This window comes from Amphibalanus amphitrite, unplaced genomic scaffold, assembly GCF_019059575.1.
Source record: "Amphibalanus amphitrite isolate SeventyFive unplaced genomic scaffold, NRLGWU_Aamphi_draft 000919F_arrow, whole genome shotgun sequence".
Classification (NCBI taxonomy): Eukaryota; Metazoa; Arthropoda; class Thecostraca; order Balanomorpha; family Balanidae; genus Amphibalanus; species Amphibalanus amphitrite.
The window spans coordinates 31072-47352 of NW_024882413.1; the positions used below are offsets into that span (position 1 = coordinate 31072).

At 50.3% G+C, this 16281-nt stretch overlaps 1 protein-coding gene across 1 annotated transcript; it reads left to right on the top strand.

Annotated features, from left to right (window-relative positions):
- The first annotated feature begins 7454 nt into the window (after window positions 1-7454).
- LOC122368056 (toll-like receptor 6) lies at window positions 7455-11525 on the top strand. Its single transcript, XM_043341671.1, has one exon. It carries the CDS (start codon window positions 7545-7547, stop codon window positions 11262-11264), a length of 3720 nt encoding a protein of 1239 aa, XP_043197606.1. The 5' UTR covers window positions 7455-7544; the 3' UTR covers window positions 11265-11525.
- Window positions 11526-16281: the final 4756 nt, after the last annotated feature.

The window sequence follows — 16281 nt, forward strand, 5'->3', positions numbered from 1 at the left end:
GGCGGCGCCAAACCGCGCCGTCGCGTCCGACGGCAGTGTCGGCCATGACGCGACCGACCCTGCCGTCAGGGTGGCCTGGGCCGGCAGTAAAACTGTAGCCTTCGCCGCCGCCGCTCAGCGTATAAATGTCATCCGACAGCCGGGTCCGAGTCATTTGGCTACGGCCGGCGCGCCGTTCTGCGAGCGAGCGGCTCGGGCCCTGCGAGGTAGACTGTACCGCAGGACTCGGGAGCGCGGCGGGCTAGCCTACCACGCAGTGAAAGTCTGCTGTCCACCGCTTTGCTGCTGTGGTGGTAGACTTGGCGAATGTCGAGTAGCGGAGCAATGAGCCAAGTGCACCTTCTGTCAGTCTTTCATGAAAACTGAATTGTTCTTTCCATGACATTCCCATGAGAAAGCTTACAAAAGCCTTTCGCTACCCAGAACCAAGCTTCTTAGCTGAACAGCAAAGCGCAATAGCATGACTCATCACTCATCAGTCTCAATCTAAATTCAGTAAAGCACACACACATGGTGAGTAGTGGCCGGGGTGCGTGTTTCACTGCCATACGCCACGGGGCGATGTATTCAGGAGCACCATGTGACACGTGCAGCTGACCGGATCGCTGCCCACCCATCACCCCTCCCCCGCGTGTCCCGTTCCCATGGCCGACCCACATGACCGAGCCGCCGCGACAGTCGGCACTCATTGCCATTCGACTGCTCATTGCCGGCTATGATTGTTTATCAATGGCGAGCAGGCGCCGGCCGGCTGGTCCCCTATTACCCTGTAATTGAAACAGTGCCTGTCTAGGCGCGGTGAAGGTAGCGGAAAAATCACCGACAAGGGTCCGCGGCCCCGCCCTGTGGGCTCTTGGTGGTCTTTTCCCCGGCTCTACTGCCAGTAAGTGGACGATTGCGTGACGGTCGACAATCACCGCCCCCAAGTGTCTCCAATGCCAGGCCGTAATTCAGCGCTGTTAAAACAATAACACTTGATGAGGTGAATGCGCACCAGTTGGTACCGAGTATAATATAGGGCGGAGCTGGGGCGGCGCCCTCGGAGCGTCCCTAACGATAACGGTGCAGTCGTTACCGTAATTAAACTCGGCTTACCGGGGCTTACGAGCCCTCCAAGAAGTGTCGTTACTTGCGTATAGGGCTCAGACGTCGTAGATCAGCGAATTTAAGCAGCTTATTGAGCAAATCTCTGGTGATATACGGCAAACACGCAGCCACATATTAGTGCTATAGCCTCTGTATATGTCAGCAGCACTCCAATCTATGTGGCAAGCGCTATATAGTAGACGCCAGGCGATCTTTCCATCTCTGATTGACGGATCTCGTTCAGCAATAAATCCAACTTCGGCAAAACATGTCCAAAGCTGGCGAGGCGCGACGTGGCTGGCGTGGTTCGACGGCTGGATGGTTTCAGACAAGGCCAAACAGCATTATGAAATTATCCATCCGTCTCTTGGGCTCGCTGCTGGCCGGCGCCGCAGCGCTGGTTCCCATCTCGGGCTGGTGGGCGTTCCAACTTCCAGCTCACTTAGTTTACGTCACAGCGCGTCGCCCCGGCAGTTCGTCAAACTAGTGGGGCATGCGGGCGGAGCGGCGCCGGGCACGACGACGGTCACGGCCGATGGCTCTGTCCGACCGGCTGTGCTGTCCGGGCGAACGGGTGAGTCTCCTCAGACAGAGGATATGTGACTGCTCTGTCCGCTCCGGGAACTGCAGCGCGCGCGAGCCTCCTCAGAGAGAGGATATGCGACGACTCTGTACGACCGGCACTGCAGCCAAGGCAGGCGGGCTTCCTCAGACAGAGAATATGAGGCGGCGCTGTCCGCCCCTGGGCAGAGCAGACGGGCTGCCGGGCGTTTGCAGCAAACAGTCGGCCGTTGACAAGAACCAGAAGAGTTGCTGAAAAAGAGTTGGCTGTGAAACAAATGAGCGCTAACTTGAGCGTGACCGTGGCATTTAAGCTCGCTTGTTTATCCACTGGCTAATGGAAGAAGGGGTAATTGAAAAGGACATGCTCTAAGATTCTAAGAGAGAGCTTCATTTGACTTGAGGGACGAAAACGTCGAGAAACACACGCCCAAAAAAGTCACTCATTGTTTCTGGTGGTGTCAGTTTGAGAAAAGGTATGTCCAATGTGCGTCCAATGCCCGGTATTTTTGTCGACCGTTCGTTCAAAATTATCCAAGCCAGCCATTTTTCGCAGATGTCTGAAAACTTCGCACTGGTTTAAATATACTCTTAGTTCAAGGTTATTTAGTTTGCTTTTATTATACTATTTCCAGCCCATGAAAAGTGTTTATCATATCGAGAGCTGAGCTTTCTATTTGCCAATCAATGCTAAGCACGTTTACTTTATAAAAATGATGAGGTAGGCATAGCAATCTTGTTCAATCTTGTCCAAAACCTGTTACCTCTGGTTAACCAAATTCCGAATTGGACATTGGACGAAAACGTACTTCCGAAAATCCAAATTCCGATTGGCACCACAAGACATAAAGAGGGTTCGTTATTCGTAATTGTCGAAAACAAAATATCTTCAGCTTGCAATTTCATTAATTTGCATAACACACCTTACGCAACATCCAATCATGAATAACAATGCAGCTAATACATACACCCCATGATGAAGATCAACATAATTCAGAAATTCATGTTAGTCGCCAGTTCGTCAGGCCAAACATTTGACCATGTGTCGCTGCTGCTGTCCAGTCTGATTTGTGTGAAGCACTTCAAAAAGTCTGTAGCTAGAGATATACTAAGTTAACTATTTTAATGATGAAAATGCGATTCCGCACTGACGCATGCATTTGCATCGCTTACAAGTTAGCGAGAAATGCAGCATAGCATATATGAATGGCATTATCGCTACACATTACACATCATGAACTGAAACACATAATTTTTCCAATAGACATACTTGATATTTAAACAGTAAATTGTCCTTGGCAATTTAGCGCTCTGTTCCCATACTGATTGAGCTCATATCATTCAGTACTCACAAATAAGGCTGACTCACAGTCATTCGATAAAATATCTCGTCACTTATTGATCTTCTCCATCTCCATCGCAGCGAAGTTCTGTCAGGTGATTCTGTAGATGCATTTATTATTCAGTATGGCTGGTGGGGTGCTTCGGCGTCTCCCTCATGCTTTGAACTTCTCCAGCTGTAGGTATATAGGAATATGTCGAGCGACGGCTGACGTCTGTGTTAAACACGGATCTCGATATCGATAGCTACCAGACATCAGAGTCCGAAGTTGCTGTAGCAATGAGTTGTCTCGATATTGCAGGAAGTCACTAAAAATGACCCCGCAGTATCATTTTTGTGAGCAACTAGCTAATCCTGATTTTAATAACTCTATTGTGCTGTCTTTTCATTGACTGCTCTTTGCTCCCAAACTTTGACCAGCCCATGATCTTTAGCGTTGTATTGGCTTATAACTAGCCAGCTGTTTCAGACAAATTCCTTGCACACACGCTCCAAACAAATGTCCCACGTTTATTCGTTTTCCTTACAGCTTCATTTGACAGTGGTTTAATATTGGCATCGTTAAATCTATTCGACCGGCTAGGCCAGCAGGTCGCTGATAAAGTCATTAAAAAGTTTCGCTCAGGTTAACTACCCCCGCTCGGTGTGGAACACCTCGCCGCTGTCGGCTAGGGTGGGGCGGCGGTCGCCCCTGAGCTTTAATGCCAGCTGCGCCAGAACAGCTAACAAATTATACCTATCGCAGCAGAACTATTAGGGGAAAGGTGCTTCTAGTTGACTAGCCCCGGCCAATTAGGCTAATTTACCTTGTGTCGAACTGGCAGGAGGAGTAACTCTGTTGCGGTGGTTCAAGTCGACGGCTATTTTGTGGCTAAAAATGAGAGAGGCTGCTACCGCATTCCATTTAATGGTCACCCCAATGGCTCTATTTAGCTACAGTGTACCTATACTTTTGCTCTTTTAATTCTGCCGCATTTGAGGAGAGGAAGAAGACTGCCACCTCGTGATTTTCTCTCTTAGGATTAGGGCTCAGACCACCCATGCCTTTCTTCATGTCAATTGCCACATGCCTCTGACATCTAACCTCCTGGCAGGCTTCCCCCGTCGTCACCGCACCGGGGGCCTCGTAAGTCGTCACTGACACCTTGCTGGGTGACCTGTCACACTCCGGACACCTGACATCAGCCCGGGTGACCTGTCACCATCCCGGAGAGCCTGTCATCCTTCCTCGCCTGGCTGTCAGCGATAGACGGTTGGTGCCGCAGCTGTGTCTGAGCCAGCAGCCGGCCGTGCCACCCAGGTCGCCGTTCCCGGCCCGTGAACGGATCAAAGCCGGGAGAAGCCGACCGGACAGCCCGGCTCCACAGCGGCGACGGTTCACTGCGCGTTCAGGGCAGATTGCCCGCGCTCCCAATGGCCCCGCGGCTCCGCCAACCCCAGCGGATGACTTGTGGGAGATCCCAGTGCACCCATGGCTACTCACAGGAGCCTAGCAACCTCTTACGGCTCCGGATGGTCCACGTGTATTCCAGTATCTTCTTACGGATTCGATAGCTCCTTACCGTTTAAGTGGCTATATCATTCACGGCTGCATTCAGTAGCCCATATTGCTCCAGTTACTTGTATACTGCTAATGCTCTCAAAAATGTCCAGTAGCTCCTAATCCAGCGGCTCCGAGCACATGATTATCAGAGGAAGACAGTCTCATCCTGGCAGATATTAGATGATCCTCACAGCCCCCACATGTCCCCTTCTAGTGGCTCCGAACAGCTGACTGCTCTGGCATTTACACAGTTCTTCATTATTACCCTGAAAACTGCTGTTACCGGGGGCTTCAGCGATTTTCGGCGACATTGGCTGATCCGATGGGAAAATAGGCGTTCCGTTTCACCTAAGTGTCGCTCCTCAGCTCATGGTCCTGCCCGTACTGTCTCTGAGCACCAAATTTGTGCTAGTTTATACATGTTCGTCAAATGCACGCTAATCCCAGCTGCTTTCTGGGCCGAGTGGGACTCAGACTTCAGCTCAGTAAACGGAACTATCGCAATGTAAAGCGGCTTAGCTTCCGTAAATCCAGCAAGGTCTTTAGGAAAACAGTTCCTTTTATGATAAGACCAATCCTAAGTGTGATGTATGAGTGCCATTGGGTTGTTTGCTGTGGTTCTCTAGCTTTGCACGACAAACATGCAACTGTTGGTTTACTTTGAGCTGCATTTTCACCGTTGGATTTTCTGTCACAATGTTTCACAGAGATAAATAAAACTGCTTTACCTTTTTTGTGCCTTATATCGATTTTTTTAGGTGTGTGATTTTAAATTTTGCGTTTTCTTATGACTGACTGCAATATGCAATGACTGCAATGAAACAACGCATTCATAAATCCGGTAAAATGTGCCCAGGTAAAAACAATTACTGCGTTCGTACAAATCATAGCACGCCATTAGAGCTTTCCTGTCCAAGCCGGTAATACTGATACCCTACCACAGCACCCTTCATTCCACTGAGTCACTGCTCCCGTCCCCTCTCCCTCCCCTCTCCCTCTCCCTTTTTCGGCTCCCCGCTGTCACGTGCCGCCCCCACGCGCTCCGTCGGTGGACTGCCGCGCCGGTGTCGCAGCCCGCAGCCCTCAGCCTTCAGCTCGCTACCCTCCTCCCCAGGGAGGTTTGGCCACTCTCCTGTCCAGCGGCTGCCCCGGCGAACAAGTTGGCCAGATTACTTCCGTCCCTACACGACGGCGCCGGAAACCGGGGCAGGCTGCAGCGCCGCTGGCACGCCGTCAGGCAAGCGCGGTGCGGGCGCAACCGCAGGCGGTTCTCTTAGCGCGCTTATTATCCCGTTAACTTATTCAAATACATTCCGCGGCGACCCTGATTCGTGGCGGCTGGCAGGCAGGCTGCACAGCACGCTGTACCGGATCCGTCGCTGGCAAAATTGACGTGCGCCACTGAAACCACGGGAGGGGCGGCTGTGGGACAGGGAGCGACGCTGGCGACGCGACGCGAACATCGGCTGGGGAGGATGGTCGGGGAAGAAGGGGCGGACAGCAGTGGGAGCCACTGGGACTGATGGGACTCGTGACAGAATCTAGAAGGCAGAATACAGAGGGCAGTGTACTGAAGAGTGCTGCCGCTGAGACTGGTTGCGTATTCATTCAGAAGCAGGATTTTTTCAATTATTTTCGTTTGATCGCATAGATGCGCCACTAGCCTTGCTGCAGCTGAATTTATGCAACCAAAACCTGATGGGTAACGGTGGACTTTTCGATGTGCAACGCTTATTGCATATTATTGCATACTTCATGCATGCGCATCAGATAATAAAAGCAGCTACCTCCTGCTCATTTCTCATCAATATCATGCTTTTTTTCATCAATTTTACCAGCGCAGGCTCCAGCGACGCGAGAGTCAGAGTCTGAACTCCGGCCGTATACGTTTGACAGCCGTCGGAAGCAAGTTGACGGCCCGTCGTCAACTCTGTCAGGCATGAGACGTGACCATGTTGATCACGCCAGGGTGTCCAAACTCAGATGGCAGGTTGACAAAGTTCTGGAGTGCCGTTTGTCGAAAGAAAACTTTTGCGGCCGTTTTGTTGAAAGCAGAAAATACTATGGCATTTCCAGGTAAACACCAGTCCATTGCTCATTGGGCACTGCGGTTGCCGAAAAGTTGAAAACCGCACGCCTCCTGGATCTTATCCTTAGGAGCAGACTGACCGCTTTCTATGAAGTTTGCCTGGTGTCGCATTCACTGAAAAGGCTGGTTCAACCCACCGCACAGTTTTGTAAGCGGCTCATTGTTTCGCCCGCTATTCAGTTAGTCTATCACTGAAACAAATGCCATATTCGGTGACGGTGCAGCACCTAGGATACCATTTATGACCATTGACCACCTCCTGAAGCACTCAATTCTGATCAGGACGGGTGGTCATGGAAACAGAAATGAATGCAGGCTGTGAGAATATTCAGCCATGGCTGATGAGTGGTGGGGGGATAATAATGGACCAGTACGCGTTCCGCACAGCGAGTGTCGTGAAGTCGACACCCGCCTCAATGGGTAAAAGGAAATGGGAGCGGAGGTACGGGAAGAGCATAGAGGGCCGTCTAATGGCTCAGCTGAATGCCGCAAATGGTCGGCCATTCGCGGAGCTCAATTAGACGGCGACTGTCCACAGCGCGGCCGCCCCAGACCGACCCATTGGAAATCGTTGCTTAGAGCGGTCGGCACTGCCTCGCGCTCGATGAAGCTGTTTTAAAATACCCGACCACATTGTCTACGGCCATCGAATCGCAATGACAGACAGCTGAATTGGAAGCGTGGTCGATGAATTTACGTGGCATCTAGCCAGTCCAATATTCCTCGGAATGCTCGGCGCCCGAGTCGTTTCCGAGCTCGGGACACAGAACACCACTCCCATATTGCGCCGCCGGTGTGACTAATCGCAGTGTTTTCCTGCTGTTTCCAGATGAACCCGAGTGCCGGGCCGGACCAGCGCGGACGCCGCTCGTCGACAGCGGTGTGAGTGAGGCGCAATCTGGAGCTCTGGGGCAGCTGCAGAGATGACACCACTACTGCTGACCTGCGCTGCCCTGCTGAACACGGTGGCTGACACACATGCGGTGCCGGAGAGGACCTACCGACCTGACTTCGGTCAGCTGCGCGACCTCCAGTCGTCACAGGCCACCACAGAGGCCGGAAGACGTCCCGCGCAGTGCTACTGGCGCCTGGACGCGGCGAGTGTCTGGGAGTGCCGGTTGGGTGCTGGCGGAGTGGAGAGTGCACTGGTGTTACCCGATTACCGTTCGACCGAACTGCGAGTGCTCTGCGAGGACGATGCTCCCGGAGTGATCAGTGCGAGCATGTTCCAGCATGTGCTCAACATTATACGATTGGAAATCAGGGACTGTGCGGTGACGAAAGTAGAGAACCGTGCTCTGTGGCAGTTTACTTATTTGAGAAATTTGTCACTTAGCTCGTCATTTTCGTCGGAGGTTATCATCTCAAACCATATGTTTCGGAATCTTACCAAACTTGAGAGTGTTGATCTAAGTGGCAATCATATAGAGTACCTGCCGCCGAAAGTTTTTTGTCCGTTACATCGTCTGATTCATTTAAATTTATCTGATAATGCGCTGATGGACACTGAAGTTGGATTCGGAACCGGTGATAATGAAAACTGCCGCCACGCGTTGCGAGAGCTGGACATGTCGTTCAACGCTCTCCGGTCGGTGCGCGCCAGGGGATTCGCCCAGCTCACTTCTCTACAACAACTGATTCTCGCTGGAAATCGTATCGAGCAGCTGGCGGAGGATAGTTTTTATGGCGTAGGAGAACTCCGTCTACTTGACCTACGAGCTAATCATCTGGTGACGCTACCGGATGGCGTGCTGACACCCGTGCAGCAACTGACCAGCATACAGCTCCAGCAGAACCGTCTGGCCGTCCTGCCACCGCGGATGTTTGCTGGCCTCGAGAAGCTCCTGCTGTTGAACCTGTCGCACAATCAACTGACATCACCAGGTGATTTCTCCGGCCTACCCCGTCTGCTTCAGCTCGACCTGAGTAACAACCGTCTCACCGACCTATTGCCGGGATTTCGGCAGCTCAACAGCCTTGATACATTAGACCTTTCGCACAACCAGCTAACCCACATACCGGTCAACGCTCTAGTCAGCTTGTCAAATCTCTTTGAACTAGATCTCTCGCATAATCAGCTAGTGACGCTGGCAGGTGGCTCACTTATACTTCTGCGCGGGTTGACGGTGTTGAGGTTGGATCATAATCAGCTGGTCACGCTTCAGCCAGAATCACTGTCGAACTGTAGCGGAATACAGCGTCTGTCCTTATCACACAACAAGCTAGCAGATGTGCCGGTTGCGCTTCGGTCTTTGTCATTGCTGCATAAGCTCGACTTATCTCACAACTGGCTGTTATTCATCGATGACAATGCCTTCCACAACTTGAGCAGTCTGGTCAGCCTAGACCTGTCGCACAACATGTTGACAAGCCTGTCTCAACGGTCTCTTGCACCTCTGACAAGTATGACGCGTCTGGATCTTTCATATAACCAAGTGAGGTCATTGGAAGGCGTTTTACGAGAAAACCGGCGGCTCAGCGAACTGAATGTTGCGGGAAACAAGCTCAACAACTTGGAAGGAATCACTAACTGGCAGCCCAGTTTTTACCACCTGCCTAGTCTGTTTAGCCTGAATGCGTCGGCAAACACTCTCACCATGTTTGATTACAGGGTGATTCCAGCTCAGTTGCGCCAGCTTGACATAAGCAACAACAGATTGCTGAGTCTGGACGGAAAGCACAAGCACCCGACGATCGAACTGCGTGAAATCGATGCGTCCGGGAACCAAATCACCCGAGTCACTCGCGATCTGTTGCCTGATTCAATTGAGGTGGCACGCCTGGCCAACAACAGCATAACAGATGTCGAACCCTACAGCTTCGACGGCAAAAAGGACCTGCAAATGGTGGACCTGTCTTTCAACAAGCTGGAGCATCTAAAGAAGGTGACTGTGTCCGTTGAGAGAGCCGAACTTCGGCTGGCTGGCAATCCGTTGGCATGTGACTGCCACAACGAGTGGCTGTCGGAACCTGCCACCAAGCTAGCGTTGACTGACCTTGATCGGGTCATGTGCACGCTCGAGCACAGAGGTCAAACGGTGAAGCGACCACTGTCAGAGGCGCATTTCCTCTGTCCATATAAGCGTCATTGTTTCAAGGTTTGTCAATGCTGTGATTATGACGCTTGCGACTGCGAACAGACTTGCCCGAAAAGCTGCACTTGTCTTCGTAACAATATATGGACGGTAAATGTCATCATGTGCGCCAATCAAGGTTTGACAGTGATACCCAGCAGGATCCCCATGGACGCCACAGATATCATGCTAGATGGGAACGATCTGAATATGCTGTACGACCTCAGCTTTCTGGGTCGAAAGAGCCTAAATGCGCTGTTTCTAAACAACAGTAACGTGATGTCCGTCACCAACCGAACCTTTCAAGGCCTCACGTCTCTTCAGTACCTACACCTCGAAGACAATCAGCTCACAAGGCTGGAGGGCGAAGAGATGCTAAATCTTACTGGTCTACGTGAATTATACTTGCAAAACAACCACCTCGAGTACATCAACACAGCTCTTTTCAAGCCTCTGGAACGGCTTGAAGTGCTAGACCTCAGTGGGAATCGGCTCACTCAGCTGTCCATCTGGACGATTTCCCAGCCGTACCTGGCCTGGGTCTCCCTTGCCGGTAACAGTTGGGTGTGCGAGTGCAGCTTCCGGTTCCGATTCCGGCGGTGGCTGCTGCAGAACCGTGACAAGGTGGCTGACGCCGAGTCGGTGGCCTGCTCCAGCGGTGATGTTATCGTTGTGGAGAGTGAGTGCCGTGGTATGTTGACGGCAGCTAATTCCAACATGTGGGTATACGTGGCGGCGGCGGCCGTATGCTTGGCTGCTACCGCCGCGCTCCTTGCCATCATCGCCTACCGACGACTGGGCAGGCGAAGCGCCTCCGCACGCAAGATGATTCCTCCTCTGGCCTACGACGCGTTCGTCTCGTGTGACGCCAAGGACACGGCCCTGGCGTCCCAGCTGGCCGCTGACCTGCCGTACCTGAGACTCTGCCTGCTGCACCAGGACGTCCCCGCCACGCCAGATGCCATCGTCGAGGCGGTGAACGCCAGCCACGCCACCGTGTTGCTGTTAACCGAGGCGTTCATCGGACGCGCTTGGTGTCGCTTCGACTTCAAGCACGCGCATTTGGCTGCGCTGGGCTCGGCGCGACGCTCCCTGGTGCTCGTGGATGTGGCCGACGTGGTGGGAGCCCCGGAGCTCGATCCCGACTTGGTGATGCTTTCCAAGTCGTGTCCCGTCCTGAGCTGGCGGGACAAGCAGCTCGGCCAGCGACTGATGCGGCTACTGCGCCCTCCGATGGGCACCTGGGGCCAGACCATGCCAGACGACTGTTCCGATGGTCCCGTGTATGCCTCTATTGACGATGACCTGGCGAGGTCACCGTCCACTGCGTTGTCAGAAAAGGCCTTCCTGGCCGGGCCAGCGCGTATGAACATTACTCTGAACCCCTCGGACCGTGAGACCGAGGGTTTTTCAGTGTCTAACGCTCGTGCGGCGCCACACGGGGGTCAGGTGCTGCTGACCCCCAACAGGGGCACGCAAATACATTTGACGCCGGCTCGGGGGAGAAAGTCCCCACTAGCGACATCTCCGGGCGGGAAAGTGCAACTGACGCCGTCGTACTTTGTCTAAGTGTTTGCCAACTGCTTATATGAGTTATCGTCTTTAGTATATTTTTATAATGTGCGCAAACTTTGAGGGGTGGTGTCGCGAGTGGACTGTTCTATTTGACAAATAACGTGTCATGGCGCCTCTGCTGCGGTTATATGCGATGAATAGTGTTGCTCTGTGGCTTGTCAAAGGGGCTGGGTGTGGGGCAGGGAGGGTGCCGAGACAGTTGGAGCGGGTGCCCCGACAATCGATTGGCAACGCAATAAAGCAGCCTAAACACCGGCTGGCGTCTGTGTTGAACGGAGGCCCGCCCTGTGCGCCGTCACACGCTGCTGGAGCAAGACAACTAATTAGTTTTCTCTGTTTGCCGGAACAGGCCTAACCGAATCTGAGAGGCGTTCTTTCGGTGGTTTTCTTTTCTTGCTTTCAAAATGACCAACAGACGGCGGAGGTCCGGGCCTGAAATGGCTAGCTGAAACAAGGTTTCAAACTTTCAAGCTTGACTGAAATAAACTGAAACCCGAGGCAAGGACTAAAATAAAAGTTGTTTGACGTTTAATCATCGTTTTACGCATTCGTCTTTTACATATATACAAGGCATTTTAATGAAAAGCTGAGCGCGAGTCATGTCCACATAACATAATCTTACGCAAAAGCTGAAAAGTGAAGACCGTCCTCAAATGTCTTAGCTTTTCTGCATGCACCACTCAGTCTATTTTCATGTTTTTATATTTATCACATACCTAATTAAATTATCACACAGCCATCACCACATGTTTATTCTGTATCCAAGGCAGGCTCCATCTCCAGCGACCAGCTCCTGGCGCACAGAAGGCAGCCGCATCGCGTCCCCAGTCACAGGACACAACCAGGGCCCCATTTCATAAAGCGAGTCCGTAACTTTCGCCGGTTTTTTGGGCTTGGATTGCAAGCGCATGTGAAGCGATAAATTTATTTCCCCTTTTCCCTTCTGTTCTTGCTAGCAAGATCAATAAATTCAACGATTCAAACTATCGTCATCTCTTCACATGCACTTGCAATACAAGACCAAAAACCGGCGTAAGTTACGAACTCGCTTTATGAAATGAGGCCCAGGTAAGTACGGGGCAACTTCTCTCGGGGCTGTCTTCGCCTTTATCCCTTCTAAGCTCGGTGTGCTGTATTAGCCCAGATGCAGCTCAATGTCGGGATAGTCGGTGGATGACTGCGCCTTGTTCATGCAGAACACGCCGCTACTGTTAGTGGTGCTTAACTCCAGCTCGCAGCGAGAGGAGCTTGTTGCGCGCCGCACACTGCATACGCTTTGATAAAAACGGAGAGTGTGCTCATCCACCTTGCTCCAAGGCATAACCTGTAGTATCGCTAATGGCCTCCAGTGATAGCAGTTTGAAAGGACGCTCTTGAGCCCCTGAATATAGAAAGCATTTATCTATGAGATAATGGCATAATGTAAGCGCACAGTCGGTTAATTGTGGAATTGGCTTCAAAGCCATGACATTAACTTAACCCGCGCCCCGTTGGGGTCTGCCGAGCAACGCGCCCTGCTGGGGGGGGGGGGCAATTTGCCCCCCCCCCCCCTAAGATCTCGAGAACCACGCAACATAGCGACAAGCGGCAAACGGTGATGGATAGCCCCAACAGGAAACTACCTTGTGACCCTAATGCCTTGACCTAGTTCAAACCTATGACGTCACTGCACAGGTCAGGTCAAATGTCGAATTTTCACCGTTCACAGGCATTTCAAGAAAGGCGTTGTAAAATCGAGTTAAATGCATTTCATTAAAAATCATCGATGGGGAAATGCTCGTCAAACACATATTTTGCTATTTGAGGTCACTGATACCAGGTCAGGTAACAGAACTCAGGTCACTGAGGGTCACAATATGAAAATATCATGTGATGCATGCTTTATGGTCCATTTTATATGCCAAATGCGATTATGTGGGTCAGGCAGCCTTTGAGGTCAGTTTAGATTATGCTCTGGTGAAGGTCAGGTCAAGGTCAGGTCAAGGTCAGGTCAAGGTCAGGTCAAGGTCAGGTCAAAATAGGTCAAACTTCAAAGTTGATATTTGTGCATAAAATGGGTATCAATTTGATGCAGTTCGTCACGGTGAGTTCAATGGTGGTCTTTGTTTTGCGCCACGTTGACTAGAATTGCTAAAAATTGAGTTCAAAAATTTGACGTCATTAATTTGGAACAGTTTTTCGCTTTTACTAGGCCAAAAAGGATGTATCGATCTAAAATTTGGTAAGCTTATAAAAGAGCGCAGGGACTATTGCATATAAGTATTCCAGTTTTTTTTTAATTCGGCAAAAAAATTGTTTTTTTTGCGTTTTTTTTTCTAAAAAAATCATTTTTTTTTGAAATTTTTGGGTCGCAAAATCCCAAAATTTCGAAAATCCGAGAAAGCAGTTTTGTAGCGCCGCCTGTTGTCTACGTGACCACATAAATAACTTTGAAATAGCTTGGTAACTGTAGCTTTTGTGAGCGTTTCAAGATCTCATGTTTTTTGCTCATTTTTGCTCGAACATAACCTCAGTTTGACCTCCATAACTCCTGACCTAAGGTGACCTAAGACTTGAAGTTTTGTGTGAAGATGTCGAATTAATGCCCGGGAAGGTATTGAAAATTTGGCGGCGCTGCGCGCCGCCGTTTTCTTGCTATTAAGGAAAATCACAGGGGGGGGGAGCAAATTGCCCCCCCAGCGGGGCGAGGGTTAAAAAATAACTAATCCTGTTAGAAGGAATTGAATTATTTTGAGGAGGATTTCGGACAGACAACATTGTATTCATTTTGGTGAATACATTTCCTGCTTACTTTTGTTTACAACAGAGTAGCAATAAAGTTGACTTCAAACAGCATTATTATTTATTTTCGCATAATTTTATCTAAATTGATTCCGATTTGACAAAGATGCAAGCGAACCAAAATTTACAGTGCAGTACTAGATCACTTCGTTGAACACAGGGAAAGTATTTTCAGTTTAATGTTCTTTTCTTGTAGCGCACGACAATACTGAAAGGAAAGGGCGTTAAGATGAAATGGAAGCTAAGTAGGCTAGCGTTTTCAGGCATTCGTGACGCATGATGAAAGTGAGAGGGCCAATGAGAGCAATGCATTGATCAATTACTGTTGCATAAAAATAGAATGAGGGAGAGGTATGCTGCATTTCGGATTAGTATTTATTCTCCCTCTCTTTTCAAGCTGGAAAACTTCAGCCATTTTATGAGTATTGGGCCAGGATAACGAGCAAACAACTCGGTTATGCGGGGCGCACGTAGGATATAAATCAGCTACAAACGAGATCCTTCGCGTCCGCTCCAGCCGTTGTTTGGCTCAACACCAAAACAGTTTGACGTACCATCAGCGAGTGCTCTGCTGGGGGCCAGCGACGGAGAAAGAAAACGCCGACGAGGAAACCGAACGGAAACGTGAGCCAGGACGAACCGGGAGGGGGAGAGAGAGAGAGAGAGAGAGAGAGAGAGAGAGAGAGAGAGAGAGAGAGAGAGAGAGAGAGAGAGAGACCCAGCGACTGGGAGACTCAAAGCCTGATGCAAATAGATGATGATTGAGATTGACGGTGATGTTGGTCTCCTTGGAAGAAAATCCACCCAACATGTCTAAATGAGTGTTTTTGTACATGATTTATCTTCAATAGCATAATGGCTAAGCAATGTCGATAGAAAAAAACGCTTGAAGTAATGTATCTTCAATGTAAACGTGACGTAGCTGTGTTTTTGTGTCGATTAGATAAAATATGACGCTGCTCTTAGAAACAGCTCCAAAGCCGAAGCACATATAGTCACTGATGGTTTATGAAGCCGTTATATCGTACTTGACTTGGTAAGCTAGCCAAAGCATTTCCGGACACCTTTTCTGCAATAAGGGGCTGACATAGCATGCATATAGCGATGGACACACATGACAATGCAAAACTAGTATAAACGTATTTTTCAGAAATTGCTCATAATAATATGTTGTAGTTATAACTCATCAATCAAATGTGCACAAAACAACATACTTTAGATCGTACTTGGGTCTGACCAAGGGTAATCAAAGGGCAATTACATCACCTCATCGACTCTTCTAATGACCTTTGGGAGCCTGTGTGCTCTGGCAGAACGACTGCTCTGTAACTGAGGCCAGCCCAGGTGGAAATAGACATTAATTTGGCTCTGTTGCCAGTGTGAGGCTAATCAGGCCAGGCTAACGTTCCGTCAGGCGCAAACGAGACGAAACGTCACAGTCAATGACTGGCCATCAACAATGTTCATTGGCTCCAGAATGCGCCATTGTTGGATGAAATTGGACCTGGAGGCTGGACACGGGCAATTATTGCTGGAATAAAGGTGAGCCGTACCAAAACGAGGCGAAACTGGCATTTTGAGGTAACATGAAGACATGTTTTGGGTGCAGGTCGTGTCAACTAACGATTTTTGTTTGGATTGACGATCAATCCCATCAAATTGCAAGTTGACAATCCCACTGTATTTATTTCCAAAAAGTGTCACTGTCTATAGCATCCAGTGTCCAGTTAGACAAAAGCACGCTGTTTTTAGGTATACCTATGTCTTCAGTCAATTGCAGTCGCTGATCCAGGGCCACCTGCACAGTCAGGCGCCATGTCCCACAAAAGTCACAAGTGTACTGTGTAACGTCTCACAAAGGTATGCCCAGCGCCCACTGTTTCAGAACTTATGTCCTACACTCCGTACCATACCTCTGCCACAGCTTCTCAGTCACAAGCTGAGATACGAATTCCGCTTACCCCTTCACCTCACCGATCAACGTGCGTCGCAGCGGTGGCTTACTGCAATATGGCCTTGTGAGCCACATCGAGTAGAGTGCGGAACTAAATCCCCCACCCCTCGATGGGATTAGCGGGCTTAGAGCTGTGCCACCGACAGCTGGTGAGTCTGTCAGCAGGGAGCCGGAACGCCGAGAGAGCAGAGGATTGACAGTCACGGTCGAGGTAAGGTCAACAGTCTTGGATGCTGGATAAGCCCTGAGCAAACAATCAAGGCTTAGAAACAAGGT